Below are 18,160 nucleotides of genomic sequence, written 5' to 3'. Positions count from 1 at the left end.
GCACTGGGCCCAGAGCAAGCTCTCCAGCTGTTCTACCCAAATGGCATGTCCACAGGCAAACTCACTCCCTAACCCATTTGAACTCCTAATGACTCAGTTTTATTGACTGTGTTAGATTTTGCCAATTTTGTATTAATTGTACCAGAAAATGCTAGATTTATACTGAACTATTCACACATTTTCCTGTCGCCTTTCCTTGCTCGTGGTGCTGTTAACTTTGTGTCACTCTTCGCTTTGAGTGGCCAGAGGCCCAGGGTCAGGGGAGGGGGCTGTGTTACTTACCACAGTGCAGCAGAGGGGCCAGAACCACCAGAGGAGCGCCAGGGCCAGGAGTAGGAACAGGATCAGCAGGGCGATCGCCAGGATGGAGCCATCGGACTGTGGGGCCGAGAGAGAGGGTGGTCAGCAGTGGGACTGGCTGTGTGTGCAACCAGCACGGAGCTTGCGTGGGGCAAGGCAACACCTGTGGTCCCCCCACCCCACACTCCCATCCTCAGTATGCAGATTTAAGGCCTGGAGAAGAGCACGGCTCGCTAAGCAAATGGCTGAGACTCTGTCCAGCATTTTGGGCAACACACTCTATGTAGCCAATTCTCATGAGAAATGGATTCCTCTTTTCAGCGAGGCCCTGTTCTTCTCTTTGAACAACATCCCGAAGGACCAATCCTGCAAGAGACAGAGCAGATGGCCGCTTATGCATCTGGGCGCTGAGAAGGCCCGCCACACCGTGCCTGCCTGCGGACCATCACCCTCTGCACGGTGACAGTTTTCTGCTCCCTGGATCTGCTGCTCCTGTCACCACCTGGGCTGGACTCAGGACAGTTCTTAGGACTCAGTCTGCTCCCCTGAACCCGTTTCTCATATGTGCATGTAACAGATTCATGAGCAAAGACTAGAGCCCACAGATAGGATGTGATAAAGGGCAAAGGGATTCCAGGGTATGGAGGGTAAAGCAGCTGCTGCTAACCCTGGGAGGAGAGGGGTGTGGTGGCTGAGTCAATGCTGCTGTCAGATCCAGTGAGACAAGTAGCCAAGACAAATTATGCCCACTTCCAAACATGCCTAGGCTGGTCCCCAAAATGACAGTTGCCGTGGCCTGAGATGGTTAACTTTTAGCAGCAGAGATCTCATTGACTGGGTGTCACTATTCTGAGGCTGCTGGTTCAAAGAGGCAGATTTAAGTGCCCTCCATCTCCCTTCCTTCCCAGCTACTGGGAATGCAAGGGGGCACAATGTTTGGAGCTAAGGGTTAGAGGCAAGTTGACACAGTTATTAACTGTCATGGGTACCCTTCTGAATATAGCTGGCACTTCTACTTTTAGCACCTCCCTGGGAAAATCAGGTACGTTTGCACAGATAATGATGATGATGATAAAGGAAAGCAACCTAAATGTTTAACAAAGGATGACTAATAATACATCATAGAACCACCATGCAGTCAGTTACTCTGTAGACATTATGTTTGCAAATATCTAAATGACCCAAGAAAACAGCCCTGATATAAAGAGTGGACTTATGTATATGTGTCAAGAGTGAGAGAGACTGAGGGATATTTACTAAAATGTTAATGGTGGTTTTGCGGGTAGTGGGTTAATGGTAATTAGAAAAAAAATCTATCTTTTTTTCCCTTTTTAACATTGCATAATAAGAAAATAAACTCCTGAAGTTGTATTTTAAAAATCTGCACTTGGAAAAAAAAAAAATCTGCACTTGGGGAACCTTGCTTTGGTGTGAGCGCTCACATGACCCTGGGGCTCTCACCCTGGGTTGGTGGACCTGTGGGGTACACAGACGGGCTCAGCTGGATGGAAGGTGTCACCTTCCCAAAATGACACTCATGAACTTTAGGGCACACAACTTCACGGGAAGCTGTTCACAGTGTGACCAGGTTCTCAAAGCTGCTCCCTCCCACCCATTTCCAGAGCCGGGAGGCTGGGTGGCCTGTTGGAGGTTACACAGTAGGTTAATGACAGAGCTGGGGTGTGACTCACTCTTACTCTGAGTGCTCATCAGGGACTACTGGAAGCTGTTCAAAGGCGTCTCTTACTCTGTGGAACGTCTTTGACCCAAAAGCCAGGGAACTAAACATTTGACTCCCACCAAGCCAAGGCTTGGGAATGCCCTATTGTCCCTGAGGGAGCTGCACCTCACAAGGGCAGGTGCAGGGCTGGGCAGTGGGTGGGGAGAGGGCACAGTGGCCAGAGGATGCTCCTGGACCACAACATTTATGCATGAGCTACAGCAGAAAATGATGCTCTCCTGGAAGACACAAAGAAACGATGTGTGTTTTCCAGACTTACTGTTAGTCAAAGACAACCCTCTTGATCTTTCCATCCCTACATTCCATGCCCATAAAATGGAGATACTAAACCTCACCTGCCTCACTGCATTGACGTGAGGAGAAAACGAATTGTAAGATGAAAGCAGACAGGCCTGGATGAGAGATTCGGAGGCCATCAAGCCAGATGCTGAGCTGAACTCACCCTCTCTCTGTTTCCACATGGCCAACAAATATGGTGGCCATTTCACATCATAAATCTGTTTGCACTCGGAATAATAAGTGATTTTGTTACTGCAAGGTTTATAGACCTTTGGTATTTCAGTATTAAGTTATAATTTAGTAAAGACTACAGACTACATGTATTCACATTATATGCAGTCTCTCTTCTTCTGATTTAATTCTCACTCTAGAGAAAGGAACTGAAGCAGAAAGGCTGATGTATTTGGGGGATTTTTAAAAATTTCCTTCTGGAAAAAGGAGAAGGTTTCCTATGAAGTGGGGAGGGTGAAGGACAGGGCCCAGATGGGAAGACAGAAGCCTTCATTACTGGAAGAAGATTTCCTGGATTCAGACAAAGGTCCGTGTGGCCTGCCTCTGGCCAGGTTTGGTCTGACCCTACCCAGCCCCAGGCCTCCCTGCTGCAGTAGAAGAAGACAACGTGGGACTCCGGCAAGGGCAAGTACACTGGGGATGCTGGCGGGGAGGAAATGCTGCAGGGTGGGAGGTCCCGAAGGCACTGACCCCTGCTCTGGATGCAGCCCCCAATAAACCCCCCAAATGCACTGCCTGGTTTTCAAGATCTTCCAGCAAAACTGGGAATTGAACCTTCACAGTCTGATTTTAGCACTTTGCCCACTTCCACTTCACCATTATACTGTAATAGATTTATTAAAAAGTCACTTAAGAAATATCGATACTTTAAAGACTAAACATTAAATAGCCATGTGAGAGACTGACAATGTGTTTGTAATTGCTACATCTGCTCTGACGGAAGTTCACCCACATGGCTCCAGGTGGACTGGAGTCTCACATGGTAAGAGTGTACTTCAGAGTAAAGTCCAAAAGGGATGGGGGCCACAGCAGAGCCTGCTTGCCCTTTATGAGCTTGGATTGGAGTTTTAATCAATTACCTCATGACAACTCATATTAGGAGACTGTGTTACCTTGTTGAGTATATATCAGAGTGTAGTAGAGAAATACATACACACCTGCGCTGTGTAGTAAATGGTATTTGTTCCATTCCAGAAGTTGGTTCAGTTACTCTAAACTAATCCTTTTGTATCTTCACCAAATTCCAAGATGAAGAGCTCCCTTGGATGTTAAGATTCTTCCATGAGCCAGGAGACATGTGGAATGCTCCAGAGCCCAGAGTATAGCCTGGTGGCCCATAAGCTGCCTCTTTTGTTCTGTTCTGGTGCCACCTTCTTTGGCTCCTTGAGCTCTGGCCTTCCACCAGCCCTCCTGTGTCCCAGGTCACTGTGTTACCCACTGCTTGCTCCCCAAAGCTTCTTCCTGGCCTGGAGCCTAAGAGGTCATGGGCTTAACCATTGCTCTCAGTCTGACTCAGGACAAGTGTGTGGACTCGGCCTCTGCTCTCCGCTTCACCAGGCACAGGGTGACCAAGACTGGAAATACCCCTGGGCCCACATAGCCTCCACTATGGGGCTGAGCAGGGCCATTTGAGGCAGTGCGTAAATGTGTCTGCCCCGGCCCTGTCTTAGATGACTAGCTGGCAGGGGGCTAGCTGGCTGCCTCACCACTCACAGTGCCGCCCCAGCCAGCCTCCAGGCCTAGAAGCAAATGTAGCCTCTATTTTCTCTGACGCTGGGGAGGGACCTGCCTGGACCTGATTTTACGACATAAAGTGAAAGCAGAAGCTGACCTGCCCTGCAAACTCTGTCTTGACACCTGTCCTTGCTGGGAAGCCTCTGCATGTAATTCTCTAGAAACTTTGAAAGAGCTTTCTGAGGGAAAAGAAAGCAGCAGACAAATAGCCAAAGATTGATTCCTACCATTGTTATTTTCTGGACAGCCTAAATATCCAACAAGTTAAATTCTTATTTTATTTAAAAAATAAAAACAAAGTTTAATAAATCAACATAGCCCTTTAGTTTGGAATATTTTCAGCAGGAGGTTGGGGCTTCTGGGGTCTGTGACTAGAGCTGAACGGAAGCAGCCTAAGGTACTTCCAGCTGGGGGAGGGGACACTCCTAGACATCGTATTAAAAAGCAAAGACATCCCTTTGCCAACAAAGGTCCATATAGTCAAAGCTATGGTTTGTATAGTAGTCAAGTACCGATGTGAGAGTTGGACCATAAAGAAGGCTGAGCACCAAAGAACTGATGCTTTTGAACTGTGGTGTTGGAGAAGACTTGGGATTCCCTTGGACTACAAGGAGATATTCATTGGAAGGACTAATGCTGAAGCTGAAGCTGAAGCTCCACAACTTTGGCCACCTGATGTGAAGAATTGACTCACTGGAAAAGACCCTGATGCTGGGAAAGCTTGAAGGCAAAAGGAGAAGGGGGCGGTAGAGACAGATGGCATCACCAACTCAACGGACATGAACGTGAGCGAACTGCAGGTGATGGTGAGGGACAGAGGAGCCTGCAGTCGACGGCGTTGCAGAGAGCTGGACATGACTTGGGTCTGAAGAACAACAATACGTCGGTTTCTTCAATGACTAGTAGTTCCATGCCTTTTGTTCCTGTGAATGCTGAGGTGTAACATGCTCACAGAAGCCTGCAGTGAAGCAGACATGGTATATTAAATACGAGGGCAGGATGCTCACCTGCTCCTTCCTGCAGTCATCCTTTGTTAGGATAACTTTCTCTGAAGTAGACCTGACTTGAAAGGCAAATCCTTGCTGAATGGCTTTGTCAGTTCCTTTGTTCCCAGCTCACCAAATAAGGGTGTATCTTTTAAAACAAGGAGGCATTATTTTCAAGGGTATAGATTTGGAAACTTGAATAATGACAGCAACTCTCACAGTAGGTTTAGTAATTTTGGATTTCTGACTCACAGTAGTGGGGCATGAGAGATCTTGTATAATAGGAGGGAGGCAAGCTTCTAAGTAAGAGAGCATTAAGCACCACTGCTCCTTTCTGTCTTGATATTTTGCTTTTTTGTTTGTTTGCTCTGAATATATCTTCTAAAAAAGGAGAAAAAATAAAAAACACAAACCTGTCCCCACAAGGGGATGGTCTCTAGTGGGACCCTGCCTGTTGTTTTCCCTGACTCCAGAGACTTCTATATAGGTCTTAGCTGCTTGCTGACCCGGGTAAAGGGAGGAGGGTAAAACTGAGAGGAACGGTGGGAAACTGGGGAAAGCTCAAGTTTAAGAAACTCAGATCTTCAAGGTGGGTTTGAACTGGGATTCTGCCTGATGTCCAGGCATGGGGTTATTAACATGTAGCCAATGAAGTGTCTTCAGTTCTGGATCAGTTAAGGAGGGTGTGTTCTTCCCCACTCCTGCGTATCTTTCCCTGTTGAAGGCGCTTTGTGCACAACTCCAGGCCTTTCTTCCTCTTTGAGCGCATAGTCGCTCAGTTGTGTCTGACTCTTTGTGACCCCATGGACTGTGGCTCGCCAGGCTCCTCTGTCCATGGGATTTCCCAGGCAAGACTATTGGAATGGGTTGCCATTTCCTTCTCCATTCAGTAAATAGGACCAGAGCACAGAGAACATGGGCCTCTGCTCTCCACTTCCTCTCCTGGGAGCATGCTACCCACTGGAAACAGCTCCTCTTCAGCTCCATGCAGGCTGGTTTTATGTGAGGCCTGATGCTTGTACAATTTGGGGAGTCCTCTTTAAGAAAAAGAATGTAAAAATACAAACTCGTAATTATAAGTGCCCCTTCTGGGGCCTTAAAAGGGCCAGGAGGAACCCATTCAAATGAGGATCCTGGAAACTTAAACTTCATCAGCTCCCCCAAAGCTCTGCATCTTCCCTGGACAAGTCCCAGGTGAGAGGAGGCTGACAAGTCTGTTTAATCCTGGGCTTCAGTTTCTAGCCCATTGCTGTACCCTCAGCCTCAGTTTCCAGTCCACAACAACAAAGGCTTTCATATATGGTGTTGAGCGTCTTATTTCTGTTTGTTCACATGCTTTATTGCCCCTAGGACTGTGACCCCTCAGTACCTTTTAACTTACCCTAGTATGGGCCCTAGGGCTTCTCTGGTGGCTCAGACTGTAAAGAAACCGCCTGCCAATGTGGGAGACCCACATTCGATCCTTGGGTCAGGATGATCCCCTGGAGAAGGGAATAGCTACTCACTCTAGTAGTCTTAGCTGGAGAATCCCAGGGACAGAGGAGCCTGGGGGGCTAGAGTCCATGGGGTCCTAAAGAGTCAGACAGGACTGAGTGACTAACGCTTTCACTTTTTAGGAAGGGTCCTGGTAAATTGTAACAATTACATGTTGACAAGAGTGTACAGGAATTATCAATAAAGCAGTATGGAGAGCCCTCCCTGATGGTGGTGGGTTTGCTGCAGTTTTAGGATCTAGGCTAGGTTTTACAGATCCTGAGCATTATCACTGAGTTACCGAAGATAATGATTATTTCACCTGGTTAGATGAGACTGTCTTTTAAACATTCAACCTGAAGAATACATTAGCAGGTTTATTCTGCCACATTGTAGGCTATCAGCCAAACTCTGCCAAAAGTATGACAGGAAAACAGCTGATGATCCATTAGATCTTTTTAAAAGCTGGAGAGGCTGCTTCCCTGGATTCAGCCGGGAAATGATGATGCCACAGGGCACTCCAGGACACGACTAGGCGTGTTTGCTATGGGGTGTGGCTACCCAGTGGTCCCTCTTCCTCTCCTGCCTCCATCTTTGGCTCCGTCCCTCTATCCCTGGTGTTGAGCACGGCTGTCTTTGAAGCACTGTCTGAAAACACTCATGGGAAAGAAGCCCTTCGGCCAGGGGCAGTTCTGGTTCGTGACCTTGAGATCTCATGGCAACTCGCTTGTTGTAAACAATAAAGAGGCCATCTGGCGGAGAGGGAGATGTGCAGACACAGAGGGAGCAGGGACATGGTGGACAAGTTGGGCGGGAGTGTCAGCTTCTCCAAGGAGGCCAAAGGGCTCTGTGCCCCCTGCTGTACCCCCACCCTCCGCTCCAGGCAGCTTCCCTCCCTCCATCCCTCCCTAGGCAGAGGCTGCCACTTGGGAGGTGTCACATTCCAGGGCTCTGAAGTGGAATTTCAAATCATCCTCAGCAGCTGGTATGAGCTCTGTTTCCTGCCCAGACAAAACTGGCAGAGTATGGGCAAGTTTTATTTTGAAAGATGAAATTTAAGTCATTTTATTACTGCTGAGAAGTTCTGGATGGGCAAGCCCTGAGACCAAAATTCTCTCTCTTTCACTCTCTCTCTCCCAGAGCTTATATATTCCTGACTGTTATTTCTGGAAGTAACTTTAGCCGTTATCTAATTCACTGCCCATCCCGCCCTGCATTTTATTGGAATTCTGTTGCCCTGGCATCTGTGGTGGCTCTCTTCAGCTTCCCACCTCTCATCTCAGATTACTCCTTGCCCACCTCCTCATGGGCTTTTCCTTGTATGCAGTCCCTTAAATATCAGCAGGCGGCATGGATCTTTTTTTTTTTAAAGCAAGGTATATACTTTTTAAAAATTAATTTTTATTGGAGTATAGTTGCTTTACAATTTTGTGTTAGTTTCTGCTGTAGAGCAAAGTGAATCCGCGATACACATACATATATCCCCTCTTTTTTTGAATTTCCTTCCCATTTAGATCACCACAGAGCAGTGAGTAGAGTCCCCTAAGCTATACCTGAAGTGCCTACTTTTTTCTCATTTTAAAAAGCATGGTAAAATACATATACACACAGCATATGCCACTTAAACCATTTGTAAGTGTCCAATTCGGTGGCATTCAGTTTGCTTACCATGTTGTACAACCCATGGATGCATTCTTGGTCCCTTGCTGTTTTTCTTTCTAGAAAACTGGCCACAGGCTGTCTCCCTTCCTTTCACAGTTTAAACTCTTATCTAGATACTGATGACTTAACTCTTTATCTCTAGCCTAGATCTCTCCTCATGCTTCAGGGTCATGGTCAGGGTCATTCCACTGTCTGGTAGGTTCTACTGGCACTGCACTGCAAACTCAACAATTCAAACTGAGCTCACTGTTTCCTTTTTCAAACCAGCTCATTCTCTTCTCATTCAATGATAAGTACTAAGTACTTCCCAGGTGGTGTAGCGATATAGAACCCGCCTGGCAATGCAGGAGACATGGAGACCTGGGTTTGATCCCTGGGTCAGGAAGATCCCCTGGAGAAGGGAATGGTTACCCACTCCAGTATACTTGTCTGGAGAATCCCATAGACAAAGGAGCCTGTCAGGCTATATAGTTCATGGAATTGCAGAGTCGGCCACGACAGGTGACTTAGCATACACGTACCGCCTATCAATCCAAGTTGGAAATCCGGAAGTCCATCTCAGTTTTCTCTTTCTTCCTCTCCCCCCTCCCCAAGTTCACACCCTCCTATAAGTACACCTATTCCTTTGACCAGCTAAATACTTCCTGAATCTGGCCTTATCTACTCCTTCTTCAACACTTGATTAGATTTAGAATCTTTTTTTTTTTGGCCACTTATAGTTATATCTTCACTGGTTTCTCCACCACCAGACTTGCTACCCAAATTCCATCCTCCACCACTGCATCTAGAGTTATTGACCTAACATGTTATAATAGCTCTGCCGCCCATGAATCTTTAACAGCTCTTCACGGTCAAGGGTTCTTAATATTGGAGAATTTGATGAAAGTGATACAGCCCTTTCCTCAGAAAAGGACACGTTCAAATTTATAAACAAGCTCACTAATTTTGATCATATTTTCAGAGGGGTCCATCAAACCCGCAGAATCCATTTATGAGTCCCTCAGTCCAAGAGTCCTTAGCTCAAGGCCCTTCACAACTAGGCCTCTCTTTTCTCCAACCTCCTCCCTCACCACCTCCCTCCTTAAACTTTGGGCTTTGACGAAACTCAACCACATGTAGTTCCCTGTACACCAGCTCACTGTTTCTCTCATGGTCTTCTCCCTGAAACACCCTTTCTTCCTTCATTCCTTGGGCAACTGTTTTTCATCTTTCAAGTCTTAGCTAAGTGAATGAGTGACGTTGCTTAGTTGTGTCCGACTCTTTGCAACCCCATGGACTGTAGCCTATGACGCTCCTCTGTCCATGGGATTTTCCAGGCAAGAGTACTGGAGTGGTTGCCATTTCCTTCTCCAGAGGATCTTCCCGACCCAGGGATTGAACCTGGGTCTCCTGCATTGTAGGCAGATGCTTTACCATCTGAGCTACTTCCCAACCAGTCTTAGCTAAGGCACCACCCAATTCATTCATACCGTACATATTTATTGAATACCTACTCTATGCCAGGCCCTCTACAAGCACTGGCATAAAAGATGGATATGGTCTTTGTAAACACTGACCTTGTAATTGAGAGGGGAACACAGATAAGTAAGTGCTACCACTCAACTCCAAGTCTGGGCTCTCATCTTATATCTCTATCTCAGTATCTTCTGTGTATTTTAGATATTATATCATTATGTGCTTGTCTCTCACTGAACTATAAGACCCTGGAGGACATAAGTCTGACTTTACTTATCTTTGTGACTGAGATGTAATATAATGTTTCAAACTAAAAGGACTTGTCACTCAGGTATTTATTAGATTGAGGGAAATAAAGATTTGGTAGACCAAGACCTTCCATGGCTAGTGGGTAGCCGAAATGGCACAGTTGCCAATGTTGCCCCAGGTTGCTTACCTCCCCCTCCATGGTCCTGTTGCTAGAAACAGCTCATCAATCTTATTGCAAAGAGCTTGTGCTTTGGACTCAGTAAAATTTAAAGTGCTAATTCTTTCACTTATTAATACATAGACTTTAGGTAACTAACCCAGCCTCTCTTAAACTTCCTTTTCTCAACGTGTATGAAATTGCACTAATTCCTACTTCCCAGGATTGATTCAATATGACATAGGATAAGGTATGTAAAGATCCTGGCACACAGCCATCCTTCAATAAAATGTGACTTTCCTTTCCATTCTCCCCCTTGCTTCTATGCCCAAGCTGTGTTCCCGGTGATGTGCCCAGACTTGGCTCAGGTGAATAAATTTGATTCCTGTGAACAGTCTCTTACAACTATGACTGGGCTGTGGTGTTGATGGGTGGTCCCAGGTTACATAGTGGGAAACCACAGGCCTTCAGGTTGCCACTGCAATGTCAAGCAAAGGAAAACCCAAGTGAGTGTTCCAATGGTAAATTTACTGCTGCTGCTAAGTCACTTCAGTCCTGTCCGACTCTGTGCAACCCCATAGATGGCAGCCCAACAGGCTTCTCTGTCCCTGGGATTCTCCAGGCAAGAACACTGGAGTGGGTTGCCATTTCCTTCTCCAATGCATGAAAGTGAAAAGTGAAAGTGAAGTCACTCAGTCGTGTCCGACTCTGTGCGACCCCATGGACTGCAGCCCACCAGGCTCTTCCGTCCATGGGATTTTCCAGGCAAGAGTACTGGAGTGGGGTGCCATTGCCTTCTCCAGTAAATTTACTAGCTTCCATTAAAATCAATCAAACATTAATAAGGGTAAAACACTATCAAATATGATGATTTATTCTTGCTACCTGAGAGGTAATCCAGGCTAGAGGTAATCTGGGCTAAAATGGTGATAAAATTGATAAGCACCAAAGATACTGGATTCCTTAACCCATAAACTGGGCAGTACAGGAAAAATACTGAGAATTACCTCGGCTCCTGTGGGACTCTGTAAAAAGCATGACTATAAAGTAATGAGGCTGTTCGTGTATTGAACATAGTAGAACTCCCAGAGAGGAATCTAATTCCCTCCAAACTAGTGACTCTGGACGCTGAAGACTCTACAGTGATTCAGCCCATGCTCAAAGCAATTCTGAAATACCTCCTTTGGAAGTGTTTCTGAAGCTAATTTATAGGCCACAAAAAGAAAATCTGTTATCTTGTAAGCTACATGTTGCTTTTTATCAGTGAGTTTCCCAATTTGATCACCCAACATTCACCAGACCTGGTTCCCACAACTTTTGGAGTTGTTTTGATATCAAATGATGATGATGTCTTCCTAATTCTTTGACTGGGGATATTCAAATACTGTGCCTTCAGAGTCATGCCAGTTTCACAGCAGGAGTGCAGAAGATAGCTGAAATTTTGAGTCTTGTTAAGGATACGGCTTTCCAAGGTAAATATTTTGAAGAAGCAGTAATAATTTGGATGTGTCAATTCTAGTTTGCTATACATCTTATTACTTTTTGCCTTATACAAATAATACCAAAAGGCCTTAGACAAGCCACCATTATAATGCAACGAGAAGGGGAAGATTAATGCCACCCTCCTATAAACTCAAGCTTTGAAGTCCTTGTCATGGAAGGACACTCTGTCAAGATTTTCCAGCATCACCTTGATCTTCACTTGCAATGGTGAGGATGATAATAAATAGATGTTGGATTCATTCAGCACTTTCCTTTCCATAAAATTCATAGAGCTTGCTAGTCAGAACCAGTTTTTAGAGAATAATGCAGACAAGATGTAGCTCATAAGTACTCAGAAAGCCTTAATTCCTGTCAGTGGGCTGTTGAAATAGGATTACAGAAAAAGTAACGTTCAACTACTGACAGTGGAAGAGAGAGACTAATTTCTCGTTTCCACTTTTTGTTCCATTAGCTACAGAGACTTGTCTATTTGCCTTTAATGTAACTATTTATTTAATGTTAATGCATATGCTCAATTGGTCTTAGTGATCATACTTCATATGTTAGTCAGCATCATTATTATCTATTGTCAATAAGCATATCTTCACTATACTGTTAGCTATTGCTTTAGACTATGAACTTGGAAAGGTAGAAGCCATGTTTATGATTTGCAGCCACTGTCGAGAGACAGATGCTTACTACTGGTGACCATGATGATCTAGTCCTTAAGACAATGTCTCTAAACTGCATAATAGGGCTTCCTGGGTGGCTCAGTGGTAAAGAATCTGCCTAGAATGCAGGAGATGTGGGTTCGATTCCTGGGTTGAGAAGATCCCCTGGAGAAGGAAATCGCAACCCACTCCAGTATTCTTGCCTGGAAAATCCCAGGGACAGAGGATCCTGAGGGATTACAGTCCATGGGGTCACAAAGAGTTGGACATGACTGAGCGACAAAATAACAACAAAACTGCAAATAGTATCAGGAAACCAACAGATAATTTTCTATTGAATAGTTAACATATGTTCAGCAGTGGGAAACAAAGAAAGATGAACAAAGTCAGCCTACAATCTTGGAAGATGTTATCACCGTCCAGTGAGAAAGTCAGGACTGACTCACAGAGCTTACTCAAAGAGCAGCACACATTATATGCAGTTAATCTCTAAATGATGCTATAACCCGCAGTGCTTGAGCTCAGAGCAGGAGGAGATCAGTGAGGCAACCTGGGGCAGGTCCAGGCAGCACTTGGCAGGCCCTGTAGCCATGGTGAAATTTGGGTAGGTGGAAAGGAGGAGAGGGCATTCCAGAAGAAAAGTGAAATTTGATCAAAGGCACTGAGTAAGGATGGACATTATTTAGAGTGAGGAAATATGAGATAGAAATATGGGATCATCATCAAACATTTTTTTTTAATCTGTCAGGGATCCAAAATTTGCATTCACAAATTTTAAAGCCAGCAGCTAAAGGCCAACTGAGGTTGCCATGTCGGACTCTACTGTGAAGAAGCTTTGTTAGATATTTACTCTGACGGGTTTGCACCTTTTACATACAGTCTCAAAAGCCTTGAGCTACCTTTTCTAAGTCGAAGGATTTGGGCAATGCAGATAAAACAAAAGTGCCTAGCCGCACCTTTTTCATTTTCTTGGCCTGCAGATGAAGCAGTTTTCCTGCTGCTGGACGGTATATAAAAGGAAATCAGAAATATTTTAGTTGTCACTTATTCAAGTGCTTTCTAATTTATTAAGTAAATGAAACAAAATATTAAGCCCACTGCTTTGGACACTGGCTAAACTAACATCTGTTCTAGGAACCACGGTTACAGCAAAGGAATGCTAGTTATGAATTACTTGTGGCACAGACTCTTCTTCTGGAGAGCTATAAATTAAATCACTGAACTTTGAATTTCCTTGGTGCCCTAAAGAATAGCTGAGAAGCTGGTTGATTTGCAAAAGGAAGGGCGCTCATGTACCCTGGTGGGACTTTGTCATTCTGTGGGGAGCAGAGGGAAGAGTCTGCTCTTGGGGGGGCAGACAATGTAAATCACAACATCCTGGTCAGAAGATATATGTAAAGACCCCGTGGCAATTTGTGATTTGGTGCATTGTGACTGTAAACTCCTAGCCAGGACAATGTAGCCTGGGTCTGGCTGCTGTCTCCTCTAGTTCTGGGATAGCCTAGTCCACTGGTTTTTGCCAATTTGGGACCACTTAAAGAGTTGGCATTATTTTAGTGCTGGCAGAGAGAAATGCTCAGAGGCTTTCTCTGTGATTTGGTTGTATTTCCCCAACTATGAATCTGTCCTCCCTCTCTTCCTGCCCCACTCCCTCTACTCCTCTTTTCTCTTTCTCTCCACAAACACACACTTTTTGGATCCTCTTTAAATTGTGCACTTCTTCCTAAAATTGTGCCTCTCCCAACTGGATTTGCTAATTCAGAATGCTCAACCTAAAAGACTCAATCTTTTGGAATAGCCTCAATGACCCAAGAGCACACGTAAATGCACACACTGGACATTCACTAAAACTTGTGTACTTAAGGAATATACTCTCTTTCAGGTTCCTATTCAGAGACTGGGGATTCTTATTTTATATTCAAAGAAGCTTGGTTGTTTGATATCTGAGCACCCGGAAGCTTCTGTCAAATCAGAAAAGAGAGGGGGGAGGGGATCTAAAATAGAAGACCAGGAAGTGAGAGGCTAGAAAAAGCAGAACCATAAACTTCAAAAAACAGTGATCAGAAGACATCCCTAGGGGCAAACAGCCACAGATATCAAGGGTTTCACAGTAACATGGAAAATTTTAGTTCCTGATAAGAATGGCAGAGAGTAAGGGATTTTCCTGACAGTCCAGTGGTTAAGACTTTGCCTTCCAATGCAGGGGGTATGGGTTCAATCCCTGGTTGGGGAGCTAAGATTCTGCACACCTCTTGGCCAATCGCAGCCAAAAAACCAAAACATAAAACAGAAGCAATATTGTAACAAATTCAATAAAGACTTTAAAAATGGTCCACATTAAAAAAAAAAAAAAGAACTTAGAAAAGAATGGTGGAGAATAAAATGTAAACACTACACAACACTTTATAACATTCACTTTGTGTACAAAGGCTTCCTTGGGGGAAAGACCTCGAAAGGAGTGAGTCCAGTTTAGTTCAGTTCAGTCGCTCAGACGTGTTCGACTCTTTGCGACCCCATGAAGGGAGTGAGGGATGAGCTCAACTGGCATATGTTTTCTTTGTTCACTCAGTAAATGATCTCATTGTAGCACAGCCTGAACCTGTGACAGAAGGGAGTTTGTGTGTCCCCCAACCAGAACTGGGGGCTTCTCTGGTGGCTCAGATGGTAAAGAATCTGCCTGCAATGCAGGAGAACTGGGTTAGATCCCTGGGTCAGGACAATCCCCTGGAGAAGGGAATGGCTGCCTACTCCAGTATTCCTGCCTGGAGAATTCCACAGACAGAGGAGTCTGGCGAGCTATAGTCCATGGGATTGCAAAGAGTCAGACATGACTCAGCAACTAACACTTTTCATCCAGAACTGACCGATGAGAACACAGTTCTTTGAATACATGTTTATTCTTTTACCTCCCTTCCCCACAACTCTGGGAGAAGGCAATGGCAACCCACTCCAGTATGCTTGCCTGGGAAATCCCATGGATGGTGGAGCCTGGTGGGCTACAGTCCACGGGGTCTCGAGGAGTCAGACACGACTGAGCGACTTCACTTTCAAGTTTCACTTTCATGCACTGGAGAAGGAAATGGCAACCCACTCCAATATTCTTGCCTGGAGGCTCCCAGGGACGGAGGAGCCTGGTGGGCTGCCGTCTATGGGGTCACACAGAGTTGGACACAACTGATGCGACTTGGCAGCAGCGGCCACAACTCTGTTTTCTCTCTATTTTGTTTTCTATTCTCTTACTTTATTGTTTTTGTTCTATTTTTGGAGGGGCTTACTCCATTGTTTCTCTGTAATGGTTTGAGCTCAACGCTTGGCTAATCAACTTATGCCTTTCTTCTTTTCTCACATAGATATTTAAGGATACACATTTCCGTCTAAGACTCACTTTAGCTGTATTCCACAAGTTTTGGTATGATGAATCTTTATAATCGAATACTTTATTTTCTAATTTCCATTATGATTTTAATTTGACTTATAAAAGATTTAAATGGTTTATTTGAAACTGCAAGCACATGAGATTTTCCTATACACCATAAGCCCTGCAGCAGCACTATGAAGATGTCATGGATTTGGCTGTAAGGTGGTTGGTGATCAGCTCCTTCCCTCTGCCTGGCCCCCACTCTCCAGAGGAGAAAGGATAGAGTTCTCATTTCCACTCTTGGTAGGGGTGATTGGGGGAGAGGAAGTGAAAAATAAGTTTTGCTCAGCATATATTTCATCATCTTTACTTTGGGTACAGCACAGACTGCTGGGAAATATTTTAATGAACTTAAGATGCATCCATTGTAGGATGACTCATTATTTTATGAGCCATTAGGGAAAAACACTATGAGATTATGATACATTAATCTCTGAAATTTTCCAATTTCAGAGATATGTTTCTTAAAATTTATGGAATAATGGTGTTTTTCATTAATCTTATAACTGTATAGCCCTCATTTTATGCAACCCCCAAATTTTGGATCCTATTTGAAACATTTTGCTGTAGCATTACGGTGTGTCCACTAGATCATGTTTAACTGTATGATTTAAATAATTTTTTCAGGTATTTATTCTTTTTGCAAAGAAACAGAGGAAAACAATCGAATTGGAAAGACTAGAGATCTCTTCAAGAAAATTAGAGATACCAAGGGAACATTTCATGCAAAGATGGGCACAATAAAGGATAGAAATGGTATGGACCTAACAGAAGCAGAAGACATTAAGAAGAGGTGGCAAGGATACACAGAAGAATTGTACAAAAAAGATCCTCATGATCCAGATAACCACAATGGTGTGAAAACTCACCTAGAGCCAGACATCCTGGAATGTAAAGTCAAGTGGGCCTTAGGAAGCATCACTATGAACAAAGCTAGTGGAGGTGGTGGAATTCCAGTTGAGCTATCTCAAATCCTGGAAGATGATGCTGTGAAAGTGCTTCACTCAATATGCCAGCAAATTTGGAAAACTCAGCAATGGCCACAGGACTGGAAAAGGTTAGCTTTCATTCCAATCCCAAACAAGGGCAATGCCAAAGAATGTTCAAACTACTGCACAATGACATTCATCTCCCACGCTAGCAAAGTAATGCTTAAAATTCTCCAAGCCAGGCTTCAACAGTACGTGAATCGTGAACTTCCAGATGTTCAAGGTGGATTTAGAAAAGGCAGAGGAACCAGAGATCAAATTACCAACATCCGTTGGATCATAGAAGAAGCAAGAGAATTCCAGAAAAACATCTATGTCAAAGCCTTTGACTGTGTAGATCACAACAAACTGTGGGAAATTCTTCAAGAGATCGGAATACCAGACTACCTTACCTGCCTCCTGAGAAATCTGTACACAGGTCAAGAAGCAACAGTTAGAACCGGACATGGAACAACAGACTGATTCCAAATTGGGAAAGGAGTACGTCAAGGCTGTATATCGTCACCCTGCTTATTTAACTTATATGCAGAGTACATCGAGAGAAGGCAATGGCACCCCACTCCAGTACTGTTGCCCAGAAAAATCCCATGGATGGAGGAGCCTGGTAGGCTGCAGTCCATGGGGTCGCTAAGAGTCAGACACGACTGAGTGACTTCACTTTCACTTTCCACTTTCATGCATTGGAGAAGGAAATGGCAACCCACTCCAGTGTTCTTGCCTGGAGAATCCCATGGATGGAGAAGCCTGGTAGGCTGCAGTCCATGGGGTCGCACAGAGTCGGACATGACGGAAGCGACTTGGCAGCAGTACATCATGCGAAATGATGGGCTGAACGAAGCACAAGCTGGAATCAAGATTGCCGGGAGAAATATCAATAACCTCAGATATGCAGATGATACCATCCTTATGGTAGAAAGTGAAGAGGAACTGAAGAGCCTCTTGATGAAAGTGAAAGAGGAGAGTGAAAAAGCTGGCTTAAAATTTAACATTTAAAAAATGAAGATCATGGCATCTGGTCCCATCCCTTCACGGCAAATAGATGGGGAAACAATGGAAACAGTGACAGACTTTATTTTCTTGGGCTCCTAAATCACTGCAGATGGTGACTGCAGCCATGAAATTAAAAGACGCTTGCTCCTTGGAAGAAAAGCTATGACCAACCTAGACAGCATATTAAAAAGCAGAGTCATTACTTTGCTGACAAAGGTCCGTTTAGTCAAAGCATGGTTTTCCCAGTAGTCACATATGGATGTGAGAGCTGGACCATAGAGAAAGCTGAGAGCCCAAGAATCGATGCTTCTTAACTGTGCTGTTAGAGAAGACAACGTAAGGAGATCAAACCTGTCAATCCTAAAGGAAATTACTGGAAGGACTGATGCTGAAGCTGAAACTCCATTACTTTGGCCACCTGATGTGAAGAACTGACTCACTGGAAAAGACCCTGATGCTGGGAAAGATTGAAGGCAAGAGGAGAAGGGGACAACAGAGGATGAGATGGTTGGATGGGATCATCAACTTGATGGACATGAGTTTGAGCAAGTTCCAGGAGTTG

General features: G+C 44.6%; 1 protein-coding gene across 2 annotated transcripts in view; it reads right to left on the bottom strand.

Moving 5' to 3' along the window:
- Positions 1–18,160, bottom strand: part of ANTXR1 (ANTXR cell adhesion molecule 1) — a 258,255-nt gene that overhangs the window by 104,849 nt on the left and 135,246 nt on the right. For both annotated transcript variants that reach the window (XM_061432860.1, XM_061432861.1), the window contains one exon: positions 283–378. In XM_061432860.1, the coding sequence (XP_061288844.1) occupies positions 283–378 (96 nt within the window). The remainder of the gene's footprint in view (positions 1–282; positions 379–18,160) is intronic.

The sequence above is a fragment of the Bos javanicus genome, chromosome 11 (assembly GCF_032452875.1).
Source record: "Bos javanicus breed banteng chromosome 11, ARS-OSU_banteng_1.0, whole genome shotgun sequence".
In the NCBI taxonomy this organism is placed as follows: Eukaryota; Metazoa; Chordata; class Mammalia; order Artiodactyla; family Bovidae; genus Bos; species Bos javanicus.
Note: the sequence above shows the minus strand (reverse complement) of the source record. Positions and strands in the feature narration are given on the sequence as shown.